The following is a 14,939-nucleotide window of genomic DNA, read 5'->3' as shown; positions in this document are numbered from 1 at the left end:
CTGTTAGGAATGATAGTAAATATGGTAAAAAAAATAATAATAATAATAAACTGGGAGAACAATCTGGGGGAATTTTCTGTAATGCTGTAATGTGTATTATGTGGTAACTAGATTATATTGTGTTCCATGTGAAAATCTGAAATAACTCCTCCCAATGTGTTCTGAATGTTGAAACCTCTCTTAAAAAGCCCTGGAAAATCAATGCCAGCATTTTATATTATATATAGAGCATTGGGAATCCTCACAACTCTTGACAGTACAAATGGAACCAAACGGAAGCGTACTAATTAACACAGAATTTACTGTGTAGTATTTCATCGACTTGTGACAGGAGCCGAGAATCTTCCCTTTCCCGTGGGGGATACACATCACAGACACATTCACATGGTCACTCAACACCGAGTACATCCTCAAGAAGGCGCAGCAGCGACTGTACTTTCTGAGGCGCCTTAAAACATTTGGCTTAAGTACAAAAGGACTAGTGAACTTTTATCGCTGTATAATTGAAAGTGTCTTAACTGGCTGTATCACAGTGTGGTACGGTAACACGACCGCTCAGGACTGCAACAGGTTGCAGAGGACCGTTAAAACAGCAGCTAAAATCATCGGCAGCACAGAACTACCCAGCCTCCACAACATCTACACCACTCGTCGTATGAAAAAAGCCCACAACATCATTAAAGACACCAGCCATCCCGCAAATACCCTGTTCAAACAACTCCCTTCCAAAAAACGCTACCAGAGCATCAAATCTCGCACCACCCGTCTCAGTAACAGTTTCTTCCCCCAGGCAGTCAGGCTGCTGAACAGCTGACCTTGAACTGTATTGCTGTATTGCACTGTATTGTCACTTCTTTGCACTATAGATGTTTGTTTATGTAAGACAGAGTGCTCTGAGCAAAATAAATTTCATTGTATTTATACACTGTATCTATACATATGACAAATAAACCTGAACCTGACAAAAGGATGAAATTATAGACTATATGCATTTCTTTATGGACCATCTTCCACAGAGCAGGAAGATACTAAGATATACTCTTCTTTCTTCCTCTCTCTCATCTCTGATCTGTTCATAGACCTCAGTCGTAACGACTGAGGGCTCCAAATGAGTCTCCACTCCCAGGAAGAGAAATTGGGTCTACTCCATTTGCAATATTGGCTAAATGGCTTGTTTACTCAATCATACAGTATTTGTCGTCTTATGACCGTAACTTGGAATGTCTGAATGTCAGGAAATCTCTGAACTTGAAAGCCAGAGAGCAGAGACTACTTTAAATTCATATGGCATCATTTCTGTAGCCTGGTATCCAGCCTGCTTCGCTACGTTCGGCGGATTTTTTTTTCTCTCTTCGCTTATCAGTCTGGAAAGCCTCCCATTGGGAGGTTTTGCAGAACTACACTAGAACTACATATGTTACGTAGTCAACGTCGTTGCTGATTGGATGTTGTTCCAACGAATGAGAGTAGCGTTAGGCAACCTACGTCATCAGCCAGCGCCACCCTCCATCCGCTCTGTCTGCAGTAGCTGCGCTTTGCTATGACGTCTCACTGGTGCTTTGTCCCGCCCCGCACCACAGACCAATCAGAAGCCACGTTAGGTTTCGAAGCTTTTGGCATGTCCCGCCTCCCTTGGAGATAGGAGGCTTTCCAGACTGATAAGCGAAGAGAGAAAAAAAAATCCGCCGAACGTAGCGAAGCAGGCTGGATACCAGGCTATCATTTCTGGGTCATACACTCTTGTCCTGACTGTGAAAAAAAAGCAGCTATTGCAGTTTTAAGGACCTTGGACATTTTTAGTCACATAACACTTTGGATAATTGGATCTGGCAGAGCTTTGATTGATTGATTGATTGAAGTATTTATTCAAGGTATGCAGAATTGCAGTACATTTCAAGCACAACTAAATACAAAAACTGTTAACCGTGGACGACACCATAATATTACACTTGTTTAAAATAGGGTCCACCGTTTTCATTTTTCAATTCATCATAACATTTAGAGACGTACAAATATACACTTCTGTATAACCAAATCATCATAGAGGAGGTAAAAAGGGAAAGAAAAAAAAACATATACAGTGAGGGGGGAAAAGGGGTGGGTGGGGGATGATTCAGATTTTACGGGGGGCCAGTTTCTAATTGCAGCCGTCCGTAGGTGCCCTTTGAGAGCGGTTTTGAAGGAGTCAAGGGATTCTATGTGGCTGTCACAGTGGAGAGCGGGTTTGAAGGAGTCAGGGGATTCTATGTGGCTGTCACAGTGGAGAGCGGGTTTGAAGGAGTCTGGGGATTCTATGTGGCTGTCACAGTGGAGAGCGGTTTTGAAGGAGTCAAGGGATTCTATGTGGCTGTCACAGTGATGAAGGAGTCAAGGGATTCTATGTGGCTGTCACAGTGATGAAGGAGTCAAGGGATTCTATGTGGCTGTCACAGTGGAGAGCGGTTTTGAAGGAGTCAATGGATTCTATGTGGCTGTTACAGTGGAGAGCGGTTTTGAAGGAGTCAATGGATTCTATGTGGCTGTTACAGTGGAGAGCGGTTTTGAAGGAGTCAAGGGATTCTATGTGGCTGTCACAGTGGAGAGCGGTTTTGAAGGAGTCAATGGATTCTATGTGGCTGTTACAGTGGAGAGCGGTTTTGAAGGAGTCAAGGGATTCTATGTGGCTGTCACAGTGGAGAGCGGTTTTGAAGGAGTCAAGGGATTCTATGTGGCTGTCACAGTGATGAAGGAGTCAAGGGATTCTATGTGGCTGTCACAGTGATGAAGGAGTCAAGGGATTCTATGTGGCTGTCACAGTGATGAAGGAGTCAAGGGATTCTATGTGGCTGTCACAGTGGAGAGCGGTTTTGAAGGAGTCAGGGGATTCTATGTGGCTGTCACAGTGGAGAGCGGTTTTGAAGGAGTCAAGGGATTCTATGTGGCTGTCACAGTGATTCTATGTGGCTGTCACAGTGATGCGCGTCGCTGTCCTCACCTCAGCTCTCTGCTCATACACCTCCGGTCTATTGGGCTCCAGGGTAATGACTCGGCTGAGCTCGTACAACGCCAAGTCAGCATTTTTTATATCCTGGTACAGAAACAGAGAGGGGGGGGGGGGGGAGAGGGGGGGGGATACACACAACTACTGAGAGGATGTACACAACAAATAGACAACTGCTGACAAGGGTCTTTAACCCATTTAGACCCGAGGATGATTCTACAAATGTCTTCTAAATCCTGACAGTTTTCAGAAAAACCTCATGTTTCTGTCAGTCGTTCTCAAACATTTTTGAGAGACAGACGCCCAAAGATTATATGTAATTGGCTGCTGACCTCCATCTCAAAATATGTTGTTCCAGTGACCCCCCCAGAAGCAAAGATTTGAGTTAAAAATGTTCGCTCTGAAAGAATATATATATTTGAAATTTGAGCCACATTTTCAGGATTTTTCAAAAATAGCAGATCTACAAGCTCATAGCAGTATAACATGCTTAAAACACCAAAAGGGGTTCCCGCCCAGAATGGGCTAGTAGTGATGGGAGATTAATCGGGTATCTAATAGTTTTTTAGATTAAAATCGGATTTTAGTTTTAGATTAATCGGCATCGGTTCGATTAATCAATCAGACCGATGAATTAATCGGTCCGATTAATCAGTCTGTCTTTACAGATAAACAAGCCCGAAGTAACAGCTTGAACAGATCTACAAGCTCACAATATTAAATATAAAAAGCCTGCAGTCCAGATACCCTGTTACATGTATTTTTTCAGAATGGACAAAATTATTATAATGTTTCAATACAGAATGAGATCACATCGACATCGGTAATATCGGTTATCGGCCATAACAGCAATTAATTATATCGGATATCGATATCGGCCAAAATGTCTCATCAGCACATCCCTAGTCAAAACTCACCTGAATGCTCTTCTTTCCATAAGCTATCCCTCTCCCGTAGATGGCACTGACCAGCTCTGGGTCGCTCTGCAACAATGACACAATACAAGAACTCAGGGGGAACATATTTTTTTGAATAAAAAGGCAAAGAACATTTCATTTTCACGATCGGAGACTGGATTTACCAAAAAAAAGCTATTCGTGGCTGCAGTGACAGTCCTAATAGGTGTATTGACAATAAATAATGATATCTCTTCTCCAATGGACATTGGTTTATTAAAAAGGACAATACCAGCAGTTGTTTGGCACATTAACTCTCAGTATACTTTACTACCAACCATTTTCTAAAGCATACAGTTATTCGTTTGATTTGAGGAAAACATTGAATAGAATAGAGGGTATGCGCATGCATAAAGTGAATGGCAAAATCGAGTGGCAAAGTGAGTGGCAAAGCGAATTTAACGTCGTTTAACATTGTTTAATGCAATCAGATACTAGGACTTTTCCGTTTGGATGTATGGGCTGTCGAGGACAAAACGTTTTTTTGCGACTCCCCACAAAACTTCCAGGTATGATGAGGAAGTCACACACATACAGTCTATATCCCATTACTTTCAGTAGGGTACTATGAATATCAATTACAGATCAGATATCATTACACGGTTATATCCACAATGACATGTATTGACCTATAGCCTAGTGGGGCGGCGGTGGCTCAGGGGTAGAGTGGCCGGATAGGAACTGCAAGGTTCCCAGTTCAAACCCGGGCTCCCCCAGAGTTAAGTGTCGAAGTGTCCTTGAGCAAGACACTGAAACCCTAATTGCTCCCGATGTACAGGCTGGTGCCTCGCATGGCTTCCTCTGTCATCGGTGTGTGAATGGGTGAATGTAATGCACAATCTATGTAAAGCGCCTTGGATAAAGTCGCTATATAAATGCACGGTGGCGGTGGCTGAGGGGTAGAGTGGCCGGATGGTAACCACAAGGTTGCCAGTTCGAACCCTGTGGGCTCCCCCAGAGTTAAGTGTCGAAGTGTCCTTGAGCAAGACACTGAACCCCTAATTGCTCCTGATGTGCAGGTTGGTGCCTTGCATGGTTTCCGCCGCCATCGGTGTATGAATGTGTGCATGAATGGGTGAATGTAATGTAATGCACAATCTATGTAAAGAGCCTTGGATAAAGGCGCTATATAAATGCACCATTTACAGCCTAGTTTAAGTGCATTGAATTCAGACTGACCTGTAGTAACAGAGAGAAGTGCTTGATGGCTTCATCGTACAGGCCATTACCTATCAGAACATACCCTATGGCTGCAACGACAGGAAACAAAGATGAGACATGCAACAGGGGAGCAGTGTTGTAGAGTAGACATTAAAGGCATGCCGTGCACAGTCAGGACAGCTCAATTCAGTGCACCGATCTTCAAAACGTCAAAAAGGCTTTCATCAAGCAAAGTGTCAACTTACCAAGTTCTTCATTTGTATTGTGGTTCTCTACAGGGAAAGGGAATTTCTTCTGTTCTATGAACAATTTTGCTTGGGTCTGTGAGAATAGAATAGGATAGAATTAGAATAGACTTTATTTGCCATTAGGACATGTTGGAGGTCAGCTCCCAGGGGCATTAAAAAGAGACAGATAAGACAGGGAAATGACATACAATCCTAGAATAAATAAGTACTTCATGATCAATCTAAAAACAGTGCAATTCATCTATCATACTATAGCGAGGGAGAAAGACACATGCAAGCACATACAAGAACAAATATGGACTCATTACAAAAGTCAGCATGCACGCGTCATTTTACATGCAAGCAAAAATAGATAGGCCTATTAGACATTAAGTGAGCAATGCATGTATGCATGCACACATTACGATGCAGAACAAGATTGCAACTAAGTTACTGCAGCATTCAGATTGTGGTTTCCTGTGTGAAGCCAACAGAGTAACGAATCAACCCCCGAGTGTAGAAAAATGGAACACACAAAACGTACATCTATGCCTAAAGATCGTCTTAACCCATTTTGGGCGGGAACCCCTTTTGGTGTTTTAACTAAGCATTATGTTATACTTTAGCTATTAATAAATAGCAGATCTACAAGCTCATAGCTATCTACAAGCTATGAACTTGTAGGTCTGCTATTTTTGAAAAATACCTACAGAGCGAACGTTTTTTTTATTTCGACGTCAGGCCTAAATGGGTTAAAAGACCACAAATTACAGACGTAATCACATAACATCACATACATTAGAGACCTAGTTACATAGTCCAGAGTCCACAGATAGTGACTCTAGATGACTACTGCAAAGGTTATAGTATTGTTGCACGTTTAACATAACCCATTTTGACCTGAGATCAGATTCTAAAAATGTATTCTACATCCTGACAGTTTTCTGAAAAAGCTATGTTTCTATGTCAGTGGTTCTTCGATTTAAAAAAAATAGCAGACCTACAAGCTCGTAGCGCGCCACTCGGTGGCGCGCTATGAGCTTGTAGATCTGCTATTTTTCAATAGCTAAAGCATAACATAATGCTAACACCAAAAGGGGTTCCCGCCCCAAAATGGGATAAACCTAAACATTAGTGTAACGCATGTGTGCAGTGCAGAATTTGAAACTAAAATGGGAGCATTGCGGTAGTTTAGGGGCTGGCAGGCACGGAAGTCAAACCTGTCCCATGCTCACCTCAAACAGTGAGTATACCCTCGCATATTATGTTTCCCCCCAGCTGTCATGTCAGTTTGTCGTTGAACAAACCACCATCACCTCCCCCAACTCTTCCTGTTGTGTTGTATCCTTTAGGTCTCTTCATTATGTTGCCCTGCCATTCGGTGTGGGTTCACATGTACTGCATTACTTTTCATTTTAGTACAGAGTATCTTTAGGCACTGCTGGTCTGACGGGTTTTACGTCTATGTAATAACTATGTATCTTTAGGCTCTGTGAACATTCCATCCATTTATTTATATGGCATCATGGTTTTCTTACAGCTGAGGCCGTGATTAGACATAGGCCGTCACTGATTAAAGGCACTGTGTTGTACCATAATGACTCGTACCATCTTTGGTGTTTTCATTTACGCTCAAATGGTCTGTATGTTAATGTATCTTTCCTGACCTCGATAGGCTATAATGGAACATATTAAAAAGCTCATAATAATGTAGTTTAATAATAATTAGGTTAAGAAAAAGTGGCTCAAACTGACATAATGTGGTGCAGTGCTGTCATGATTAGATTCGGCTTTGTTTAGACTCGAGGAAAATTCAAACCACAGTGATCCTTCAAAAAGGAAATGGTTACTGACTATATCAGTGATCACTTGATCTATGTGACTGTGCGTGCGTGCGTTAGGCATACGTGCGTGTGTGCGTGCGTGCGTGCGTGCGTGTAATGTGTATGCATGCGTGTGTGCGGGCGTGTGCGTGTAAGAGAGGACAATATCTCACAAGAATCTTTTCAGCATTAAGTGAGAAGATAGACTCGCAGGGTGGGTTGCTTCCTTCTTCACAGTCTGGGTCTTCCAACTGCAAAATGGATGACTCTAAAGACAATGTGGGGAAAGAAATGAATTATCCGACCAAGATATTGACACACTGACTGCAGAGACAGTAGAAAGAATGGAGTATAAATCAATCATTATGACGGAATGACCACTGGCCAGAAGCAACTTTTAAGCCCGACGTCGAAATAAAAAAAACGTTCGCTATGAAAGAATATATATTCAAAGACTTGTGCCGCATTTTCACGATTTTTCAAAAATAGCAGACCTACAAGCTCGTAGCGTGCCACTCGGTGGCGCGCTATAAGCATAATGCTTTGTTAAAACACCAAAAGGGGTTCCCGCCCAAAATGGGTTAAGATGCTACACTATCTGGCAACCTGGCCAGCCCATTCATCAAAACAAAAAAGTCCTAGATGAGTGTATTAAACAGTTAAACTAACCCAAGATTGCACCTGTCAGGAAAGCATGGGTTATGCTTTTTGTATCTGTCCGTCCAGTCTTTGTTATTATTATTTTAAACAAGCTGTGTATTGTACATAATAGGCTATCTCAGTCAGATGTCAAAGTGACTCAACCCTGATGACTTCCAAAACAGCAAAGCGTGCTCATAGTGTGGTTTTGGACAACAGTAATTAATTCCACACAGCTCTACAACTCAGAACTCAGAAGTGTTCTTCTTCCAAAAGTATTCAATGAGGGACCACAGAAATGTCCTATTCAGCATTGGTGGTGGGCTGGAGTTGCTGTTTGACAACTTGGCAGTTCATACAATGTGAATAAGATAGTGTCCACTACTGCTAAATAACAGCAAATGAGGCAGCATGCACTTCTTCTTTCATTGGGGGTAATCAAAGAAGTGCAACCACCAATACACAGAAATATACTCAGTGCGTTTATATTTTTAAACCTTATTATAGCCGTCAGTTTTGAGATCTAAATCTGGCCTTTTGCACAAGAGCACACAGCTTCAGTTATATCTCACCTCCAGTCTGTCAAAGGGCACGGAAGTAAAGCAGTCTAGTTAGCATACATACACACACACACACCGACTTGTTACCGTTAATCTGCCGCACGAATGCTACACCGAGTTTGGTGACCTGTCGAAACAGTGACGCCAAAGAACAGGGCCGCTGTTACAAATATTATTGGCAAACAAATAAAATATGTAAAACACGCCAAGAGCAAAAAAAAAAATCAGTCGTTCCCAAAGTGGTCCTTGAGGGAGTTCCAGGGGGGTCCCCAGCTAAATGATAGTTAGGAACCAAATGGACCCTTATGGGTCGACTCTGAGAGTGTACAAATGGAACCATTTGTACACACCCAGAGTACGGACCCCATTAAATAGGGGTCCGTACTAGCCTATAATCCAGGTCAAACCTGGGGCCCCTAGAGCCGTAAAAAATCTTCTCTTATGGGGGTCCTCCTTGGCATGTATTTTCAAATGGGGGTCCGCAGTCTAAATAAATGTACAATAGATTTTGGGGTTCCTTGACATGAAAGTTTGGGAACCACTTAACTAAATAATTTCAAGTTATTTCATGTTTATGTTTGTGGGTTTGGACATTGTATTAACAAGAAAGCTATAACTGTAATGTTGTATATGATTGAAAAAAGTAAATAAATATATTGTTTAAAAAAAACATTTAAAAAAAAAGTAAATAAATAGTTTAATTATTTTTTTTATTTTTATTTTTAAGTTGACGTCTGTCGAGCTACCTTTCTTAGCCAGGGTCACGTAAATCGATAGGTAACCAACATGGATACAACGCGAGTCAGTTAGCTTCGGGTTCTACACACTACGGAGAGACAGAGAGGACGTGGCGAGAAGAAGCCCTTCCTTACCACAGTCCTGTGCATATTCCTCCCACTCGGACGGCGAGCTGCAGCCATGCTTGTTCAGCTCGCTGTTGAAGAAGGTGAGGGTGGAGAAGTACTCCGTGGAGAAGATGGCCCGGGAGGAGACGAGCAGCGACAGCGCTAGCACAACAACAGCGCGGCTGGCAGGTGCCATGTTGGCTTTCATTACAGTGTGACTGTGGAGGTGATGAGAGCGGAAGCGTCGCTATGAATGTTGTAGTTCCACGTCGTACACGCCCCCAGCCGCTGGAAACGACAAAGAACTACATTTCCCAAGGAGATTCACTCACTCGCCCCACCCACAGACAGATCCCGGAAGTCGCGACTAGTGGTGTCACAGCCAAAACTGTCAAACCCCAAACCGGCGGCTACTTATTTTTGTTATCAGATTATAATCATAAGGGTCCATAATTATTATTATAATCATAAGGGGGTCCATCCAGTCAGGATGGGTAAAGAGGAAGGTGTCTTTCGCTGTATTGAGTGCAACCAGAGCGCCACAGAGCTGCACAGAGATTATAGTAATGGCATCCTGAAGATAACCATATGTGTGAGTTATTTAATAATAACGGCTTCTTTAGTTGTACTGTTGTACATCATTCATTCATGGCCAAAACACAAAGCATTTCGTAATTTTCTCACCCCGTAGCAAGAAAAATTACCTGGCTGTAATGTAACACCTCTCTGTCTCTGTCTCTCTCTCTCTCTCTCCCTCCCCAGAGAGAGTGCACCTTGTAAATATTTGTGTCCTTGTTTTGTATCTCTTATGTGGACATAAATGTGTGTGTGTGTGTGTGTGTGTGTGTGTGTGTGTGTGTGTGTGTGTGTGTGTGTGTGTGTGTGTGTGTGTGTGTGTGTGTGTGTGTGTGTGTGTGTGTGTGTGTGTGTGTGTGTGTTGTGCCCCCAGGAATCTTGCCAAAAGCCAGTGGACAAGTACATAGAATACGACCCGGTGATCATCCTGATCGACGCCATTCTGTGCAAGACCCAGGCGTTCAAACACATTCTGTTCAACACATGTCTGAATGTAAGCAACCCAGAGCACACTAACCTACACTACACCTGAACTGGGACGTGCAGAGAGTGGTAGAGGGGCTGAAATCCCGTAAGAGGGCACTTTTGGACAAAAATAGCAGATCTACAAGCTCTCAAACACGTTGAGAGCTTGTAGATCAGCTATTTTCGGGGCGCAACCCAGCACTCTTTAGCTAGTGGAGATGCGGTGTGTAACGACATGGGTTTCTAAAACAAATTTGTTCAACGCAAAATACTGCGTTCAAGTTCAGAAGACTTCAGGGGGGAAAAAAGCAATTCTCCTGAATGCCGCCTTTCGGTATAATGGCATTGGAAAGCAGTGGCATTTTGCATTTCTTTCACCATATTATAGTACATGCTGCATTTGTGGTCTGGAAAGGGCAGTTGTTTTACAGACGGGTAAAGGGGCAGGGGCTGAAGCCCCCTTTGATGTGTATGTGTGCTCGTCCCTGGGTACATTACCAGTTTGTTTTATCTGTTCATTCATTGGTCTGATGCAGGGGTTCTCAACCAGTGGTCCAGGGACCACTTGAGGGGGTTCCAGGTGGTCCCTATAGCTAAATGATGGAGAGTTGGTAACCAAATGGACATCTTTAACTCTTGAGAGTGTAAAATGACACCAAATGGACCCTTCATTTTACACTCTCTCAAGAGTTAAATTATTGCTAAACATCTTCATTACTTAAATTACAATTAAAGTCTACACAATTAGAGAATGTAGAAGAATTGTTATTTTCATCAACGCATGTTATCTCTCCTAATGGTACCAACCAACATCAATACAGCATGGAAGTTGTAATTGATTGCATTAAATGGCGATAAACGACATTAAACTCACTTTGTCACTAATTTTGCCACTCACTTTCTGCATGTGCATAACCCCTCTATTCTTAGTCTTTGGTCTGAGAGGCTAAATCTCATCAAATGCTAAGTAAATAATGGGCCTTGAAATGAAAATGGGTGAAAACTACTGGTCTGATGCTCTCTCTCTCTCTCTCTCTCTCTCTCTCTCTCTCTCTCTCTCTCTCTCTCTCTCTCTCTCTCTCTCTCTCTCTCTCTCTCTCTCTCTCTCTCTCTCTCTCTCTCTCTCTCTCTCTCTGCAGATCCACTGGAAGTTGTGTGTCTTCTGCCTGCTGTGTGAAGCCTACCTCCGCTGGTCTCAGCTCCAGGGCTCGGGGCAGAGCAGTGACCCTGCAGACATCATCAGATACACCAAGGAATGGGACTTCTACAGCATGTTTGGACTGGCTGCCTTTGGTAAGCTTGAAAAACTAAAAATTCTGCCCGTCTGGCCTAAAATCTATGCTAATTAGTCGGGCCGGGCCTCAGGCCTGATCAGTTATAGGGCCCAGTTAGGGCCGGACCTTAATTTTCAGGCCTGTTGACTGAGAACTCTAGACCAGACCTACACTTTGAACTGCCTTGTTATTAAAATGTGCTATACCAATAAATGTGCCTCTCCTTGCCCTACTCATGTCATACAGTAAATGGTGCATTCATATAGCGCCTTTATCCAAGGCTCTTTACATAGACTGTGCCTTACATTCACCCATTCACACACACATTCATACACCGATGGCAGCGGAAACCATGCAAGGCACCAACCAGCACATCAGGAGCAATTAGGGGTTCATTGTCTTGCTCAAGGACACTTCAACGCTAACTCTGGGGGGCGACTGTGGCTCAAGAGGTAGAGCAGGTCGTCCAATGATCCATGGGTCGGCGGTTTGAATCCCGGCTCCTCCTGTCTACATGTCGAAGTGTCCTTGGGCAAGACACTGAACCCCAAATTGCTCCAGACGTGCTGGTTGGTACCTTGCATGTCTTCCGCCGCCATCGGTGTATGTGTGTGTGTGTGTGTGTGTGTGTGTGTGTGTGAATGGGTGAATGTAATGCAATGTAAAGCGTAATCTATGTAAAGCGCCTTGGATAAAGGCGCTATATATATTATAAATGCACCATTTAACTCTGGGGGAGCCCACAGGGTTCGAACTGGCGTCCAGCCACGGCGGCGAGCTAAACAGCTCTTGTTTGGCAGTTGCCGCAGCTAAACATGCATCTCTGCTGCACGAGGTAATTTGTACCCTGAATGATATATCCTTTTGCATTGTGTTGTAGAGTTGTCGGCGTTCTGCGGCGGCGTGCTGTGCTTCCTGTGGGGTCTGGTGGGCTGTCTGCAGGGTGGCGACGTGGAGCTGGGCCTGCTGCTCAGAGCTCTGCTGCTGTCCTGCTACGGTAAAATCCTGCTCATACCGGCCGTCATCTGGGAGCACGACTACTCCCCGCTCTGCCTGGGACTCATCAAGCTGTTTGTGCTCACCTCCAACTCACAGGCGATCAGAGGTAGGAGGAGAGCATACACTGTTGATTTTGACAGTACATTTAGAGTCTCTTGAATAGTTTTCATTTAGTTTTAGTCACCTGGAATGTTTTAGTGTTAGTCCAGTGTTAGTTGATTAAATATCATAAGATTTTAGTTGACAAAAACGACAGTTGAATTATTCGACTAAAATGTATTTTGGCGGGCCTTGATGCCGTCGTAATGGCTGATTTTACACTTGCTGAAAATAGCCGATCTACAAGCTCGCAGCGCGACGCGTTGTGAGCTTGTAGATCGGCTATTTTCAGCATGCAACCAAGTGTTAAATGACTTATACTGGATCTCTTGTCCACTAGTCCCTTCCTAACATTTTAGCCTATACTAGTTTTTATTTGTTGACGAAATTGCCAATACATTTAGTCTTAGTTTTAGTCTTTATAGCTTAGTTTTCATTTAGCTTCCATTTAGTTTTCGTCAGTGGAAAAAGGTAGTCGACGAAAATTTTTCGTCTTAGTTTTAGGCATGTCCGTTTGTGACAGTGATCAGTGCACTTGGCCAGTCCGTTTTAGATTGGTGGTTCATGCAGACATCACTGCTCACTACGTCACAGCCCATCATTTTTATCCCACGATTTTGTAAGCCATTTTTCACCCCTGTGTCAATTATCTAATGTGATCCTGGACTCTACACACCCTCCGCCAACCTGGGGAGAGCAACGGACTTGAACTCATGCTTCCTTCATGCATGAGTGTCCCAAGTCACTCCTTTACATCTGACAGAGGGGAGTTTCCCTGGTTGGACGTAGCGCGTGGAAGGAACACATTATTCCAACTAGTTCCTTTCCCCTCCATCAGCCGCCCCGGCTGGCCAGGGGGAGGCAGTTTAGAGATCAGGATTACTGCATGTTTTTTGTGAGGGTACCTACTACCTACCCTAGGGGACACGGGGAGAACATGCAAACTCCACACAGAAAGAGTTTGAAGTTTTCATAAGTAACCAGTAGAGGGCAGCTGTTCATTGAAATGTCTGGTACATGTTAGTTAGTCTTGCTAAGTGAGATACTCTGAGATCTCTCCTTCAATATATGCGTTAAACTGAGTGGAAAAACGATGGCACTGCTAAAAGATTATTTTTGTTCACTCTTGTCTTCTCCTTTTATCTTATCTCTCCTGCCTTTAAATTCCAGTCATTCTGAACAGCAGTCGACGTCTGTCCATGATGGCAGTGTGTGTGGGCCTGGTGTCGGAGACTTGTGCCGCCTGGGCCGTGGAGAGACTTCCGAGGACCTTTGAAGATATTTTTACCTTCTAAATGACCACTACTACGACCCCCCCCCCAACGCCACTGCTACAATTACAACTACTACTACAAATATGTATCTGTCAGACCGAGGAGAAGAACATTTAAGATCTACAAGCGCAGATCTACAAGCTCGTAGCGCGCCACCGAGTGGCGCGCTACGAGCTTGTAGGTCTGCTATTTTTGAAAAATCGTGAAAATGCGGCACAAATCTTTGAATATAATATATATTCTTTCAGAAGACTTTTCTTTATTTCGACGTCAGGCCTAATCAAGTTAATCATCCAGAACGAAGTGAAGTGAACTTTGCTGTTAGCAGCAGCGCTGGGTGTTTTTTCTTGTGTTCGTTTTGTAACATTTCCTTTTGTAGGGAGAGAGAGTTGGAACACAGCCTGGTTTTAGCTTTTTAGGCACTTGGAAGAGCTTCAAATGCTTTTTGTGAGCGGGTAACACAAAGCCCTGTACATCAACCCAAAGATACGGTTGTTTGTTTGAAGACACCGAGGATAGGAATGAGAACTGTCCTCTCATTATTTATTATGGATCTGGAATCTTTTCATTTTTTTTCCTTATTTAAAAATCATATATATTTTTTTACATATTGTTTGGAAGGTATTGTTGACATTCAGTGGTCACTATTGTATAGTGGGGAGAGACCGGAAATAGAGGTTTGTGAAAAGTTACTACATGCATCAGAGGTCATCTAGTGGGGTGAAAATGTTAATCGAACAAATTGATTATAAAAAAAATAATTGATCATCCATAATTTTAATAAAATAATCAATACCTATTTTGCACATTTCATTACAGGAAAGATTATAGCAAAAACCTTGAACGCATTGAAAATAGCTGATAGTTAACTCCTATTTTCACAGTTTGTGCACAAGTATAAAATAACACTTAAGTGGTTAATTGGTTTATTAATATATTAAAATAAATGTAAAACACACTACTCGATTATTCGATTAATAAAAAAAAAAAGTTATCCATTGAATAATCAATACGAAAGGCCTCGTCTTGCGGAATGAGGGCAAAGGGCAACACAATGAGGT

The 14,939-nt window shown here is 42.9% G+C and overlaps 2 protein-coding genes across 3 annotated transcripts in view; one reads left to right on the top strand and one right to left on the bottom strand.

The window, feature by feature from the left end:
• Positions 1 to 9,400, bottom strand: part of ttc13 (tetratricopeptide repeat domain 13) — a 34,506-nt gene extending 25,106 nt beyond the window's left edge. For both annotated transcript variants that reach the window (XM_079526201.1, XM_079526202.1), the window contains exons 1-6: positions 9,219 to 9,400; positions 7,321 to 7,415; positions 5,343 to 5,418; positions 5,116 to 5,186; positions 3,898 to 3,963; positions 2,975 to 3,067 (exon numbers count right to left, since the gene is read on the bottom strand). In XM_079526201.1, coding sequence (XP_079382327.1) covers positions 2,975 to 3,067; positions 3,898 to 3,963; positions 5,116 to 5,186; positions 5,343 to 5,418; positions 7,321 to 7,415; positions 9,219 to 9,399 — 582 coding nt within the window. In that variant the 5' untranslated portion in view covers position 9,400. The remainder of the gene's footprint in view (positions 1 to 2,974; positions 3,068 to 3,897; positions 3,964 to 5,115; positions 5,187 to 5,342; positions 5,419 to 7,320; positions 7,416 to 9,218) is intronic.
• A 248-nt stretch (positions 9,401 to 9,648) lies between these two features.
• arv1 (ARV1 homolog, fatty acid homeostasis modulator) lies at positions 9,649 to 14,004 on the top strand. Its single transcript, XM_079526208.1, has 5 exons — positions 9,649 to 9,783; positions 10,141 to 10,260; positions 11,372 to 11,525; positions 12,387 to 12,611; positions 13,775 to 14,004. Exons 1-5 carry the CDS (start codon positions 9,682 to 9,684, stop codon positions 13,897 to 13,899), a joined length of 726 nt encoding a protein of 241 aa, XP_079382334.1. The 5' UTR covers positions 9,649 to 9,681; the 3' UTR covers positions 13,900 to 14,004.
• The last annotated feature ends 935 nt before the right edge of the window (positions 14,005 to 14,939 follow it).

The sequence above is a fragment of the Electrona antarctica genome, assembly GCF_951216825.1.
Source record: "Electrona antarctica genome assembly, chromosome: 17".
NCBI lineage: Eukaryota > Metazoa > Chordata > Actinopteri > Myctophiformes > Myctophidae > Electrona > Electrona antarctica.
Note: the sequence above shows the minus strand (reverse complement) of the source record. Positions and strands in the feature narration are given on the sequence as shown.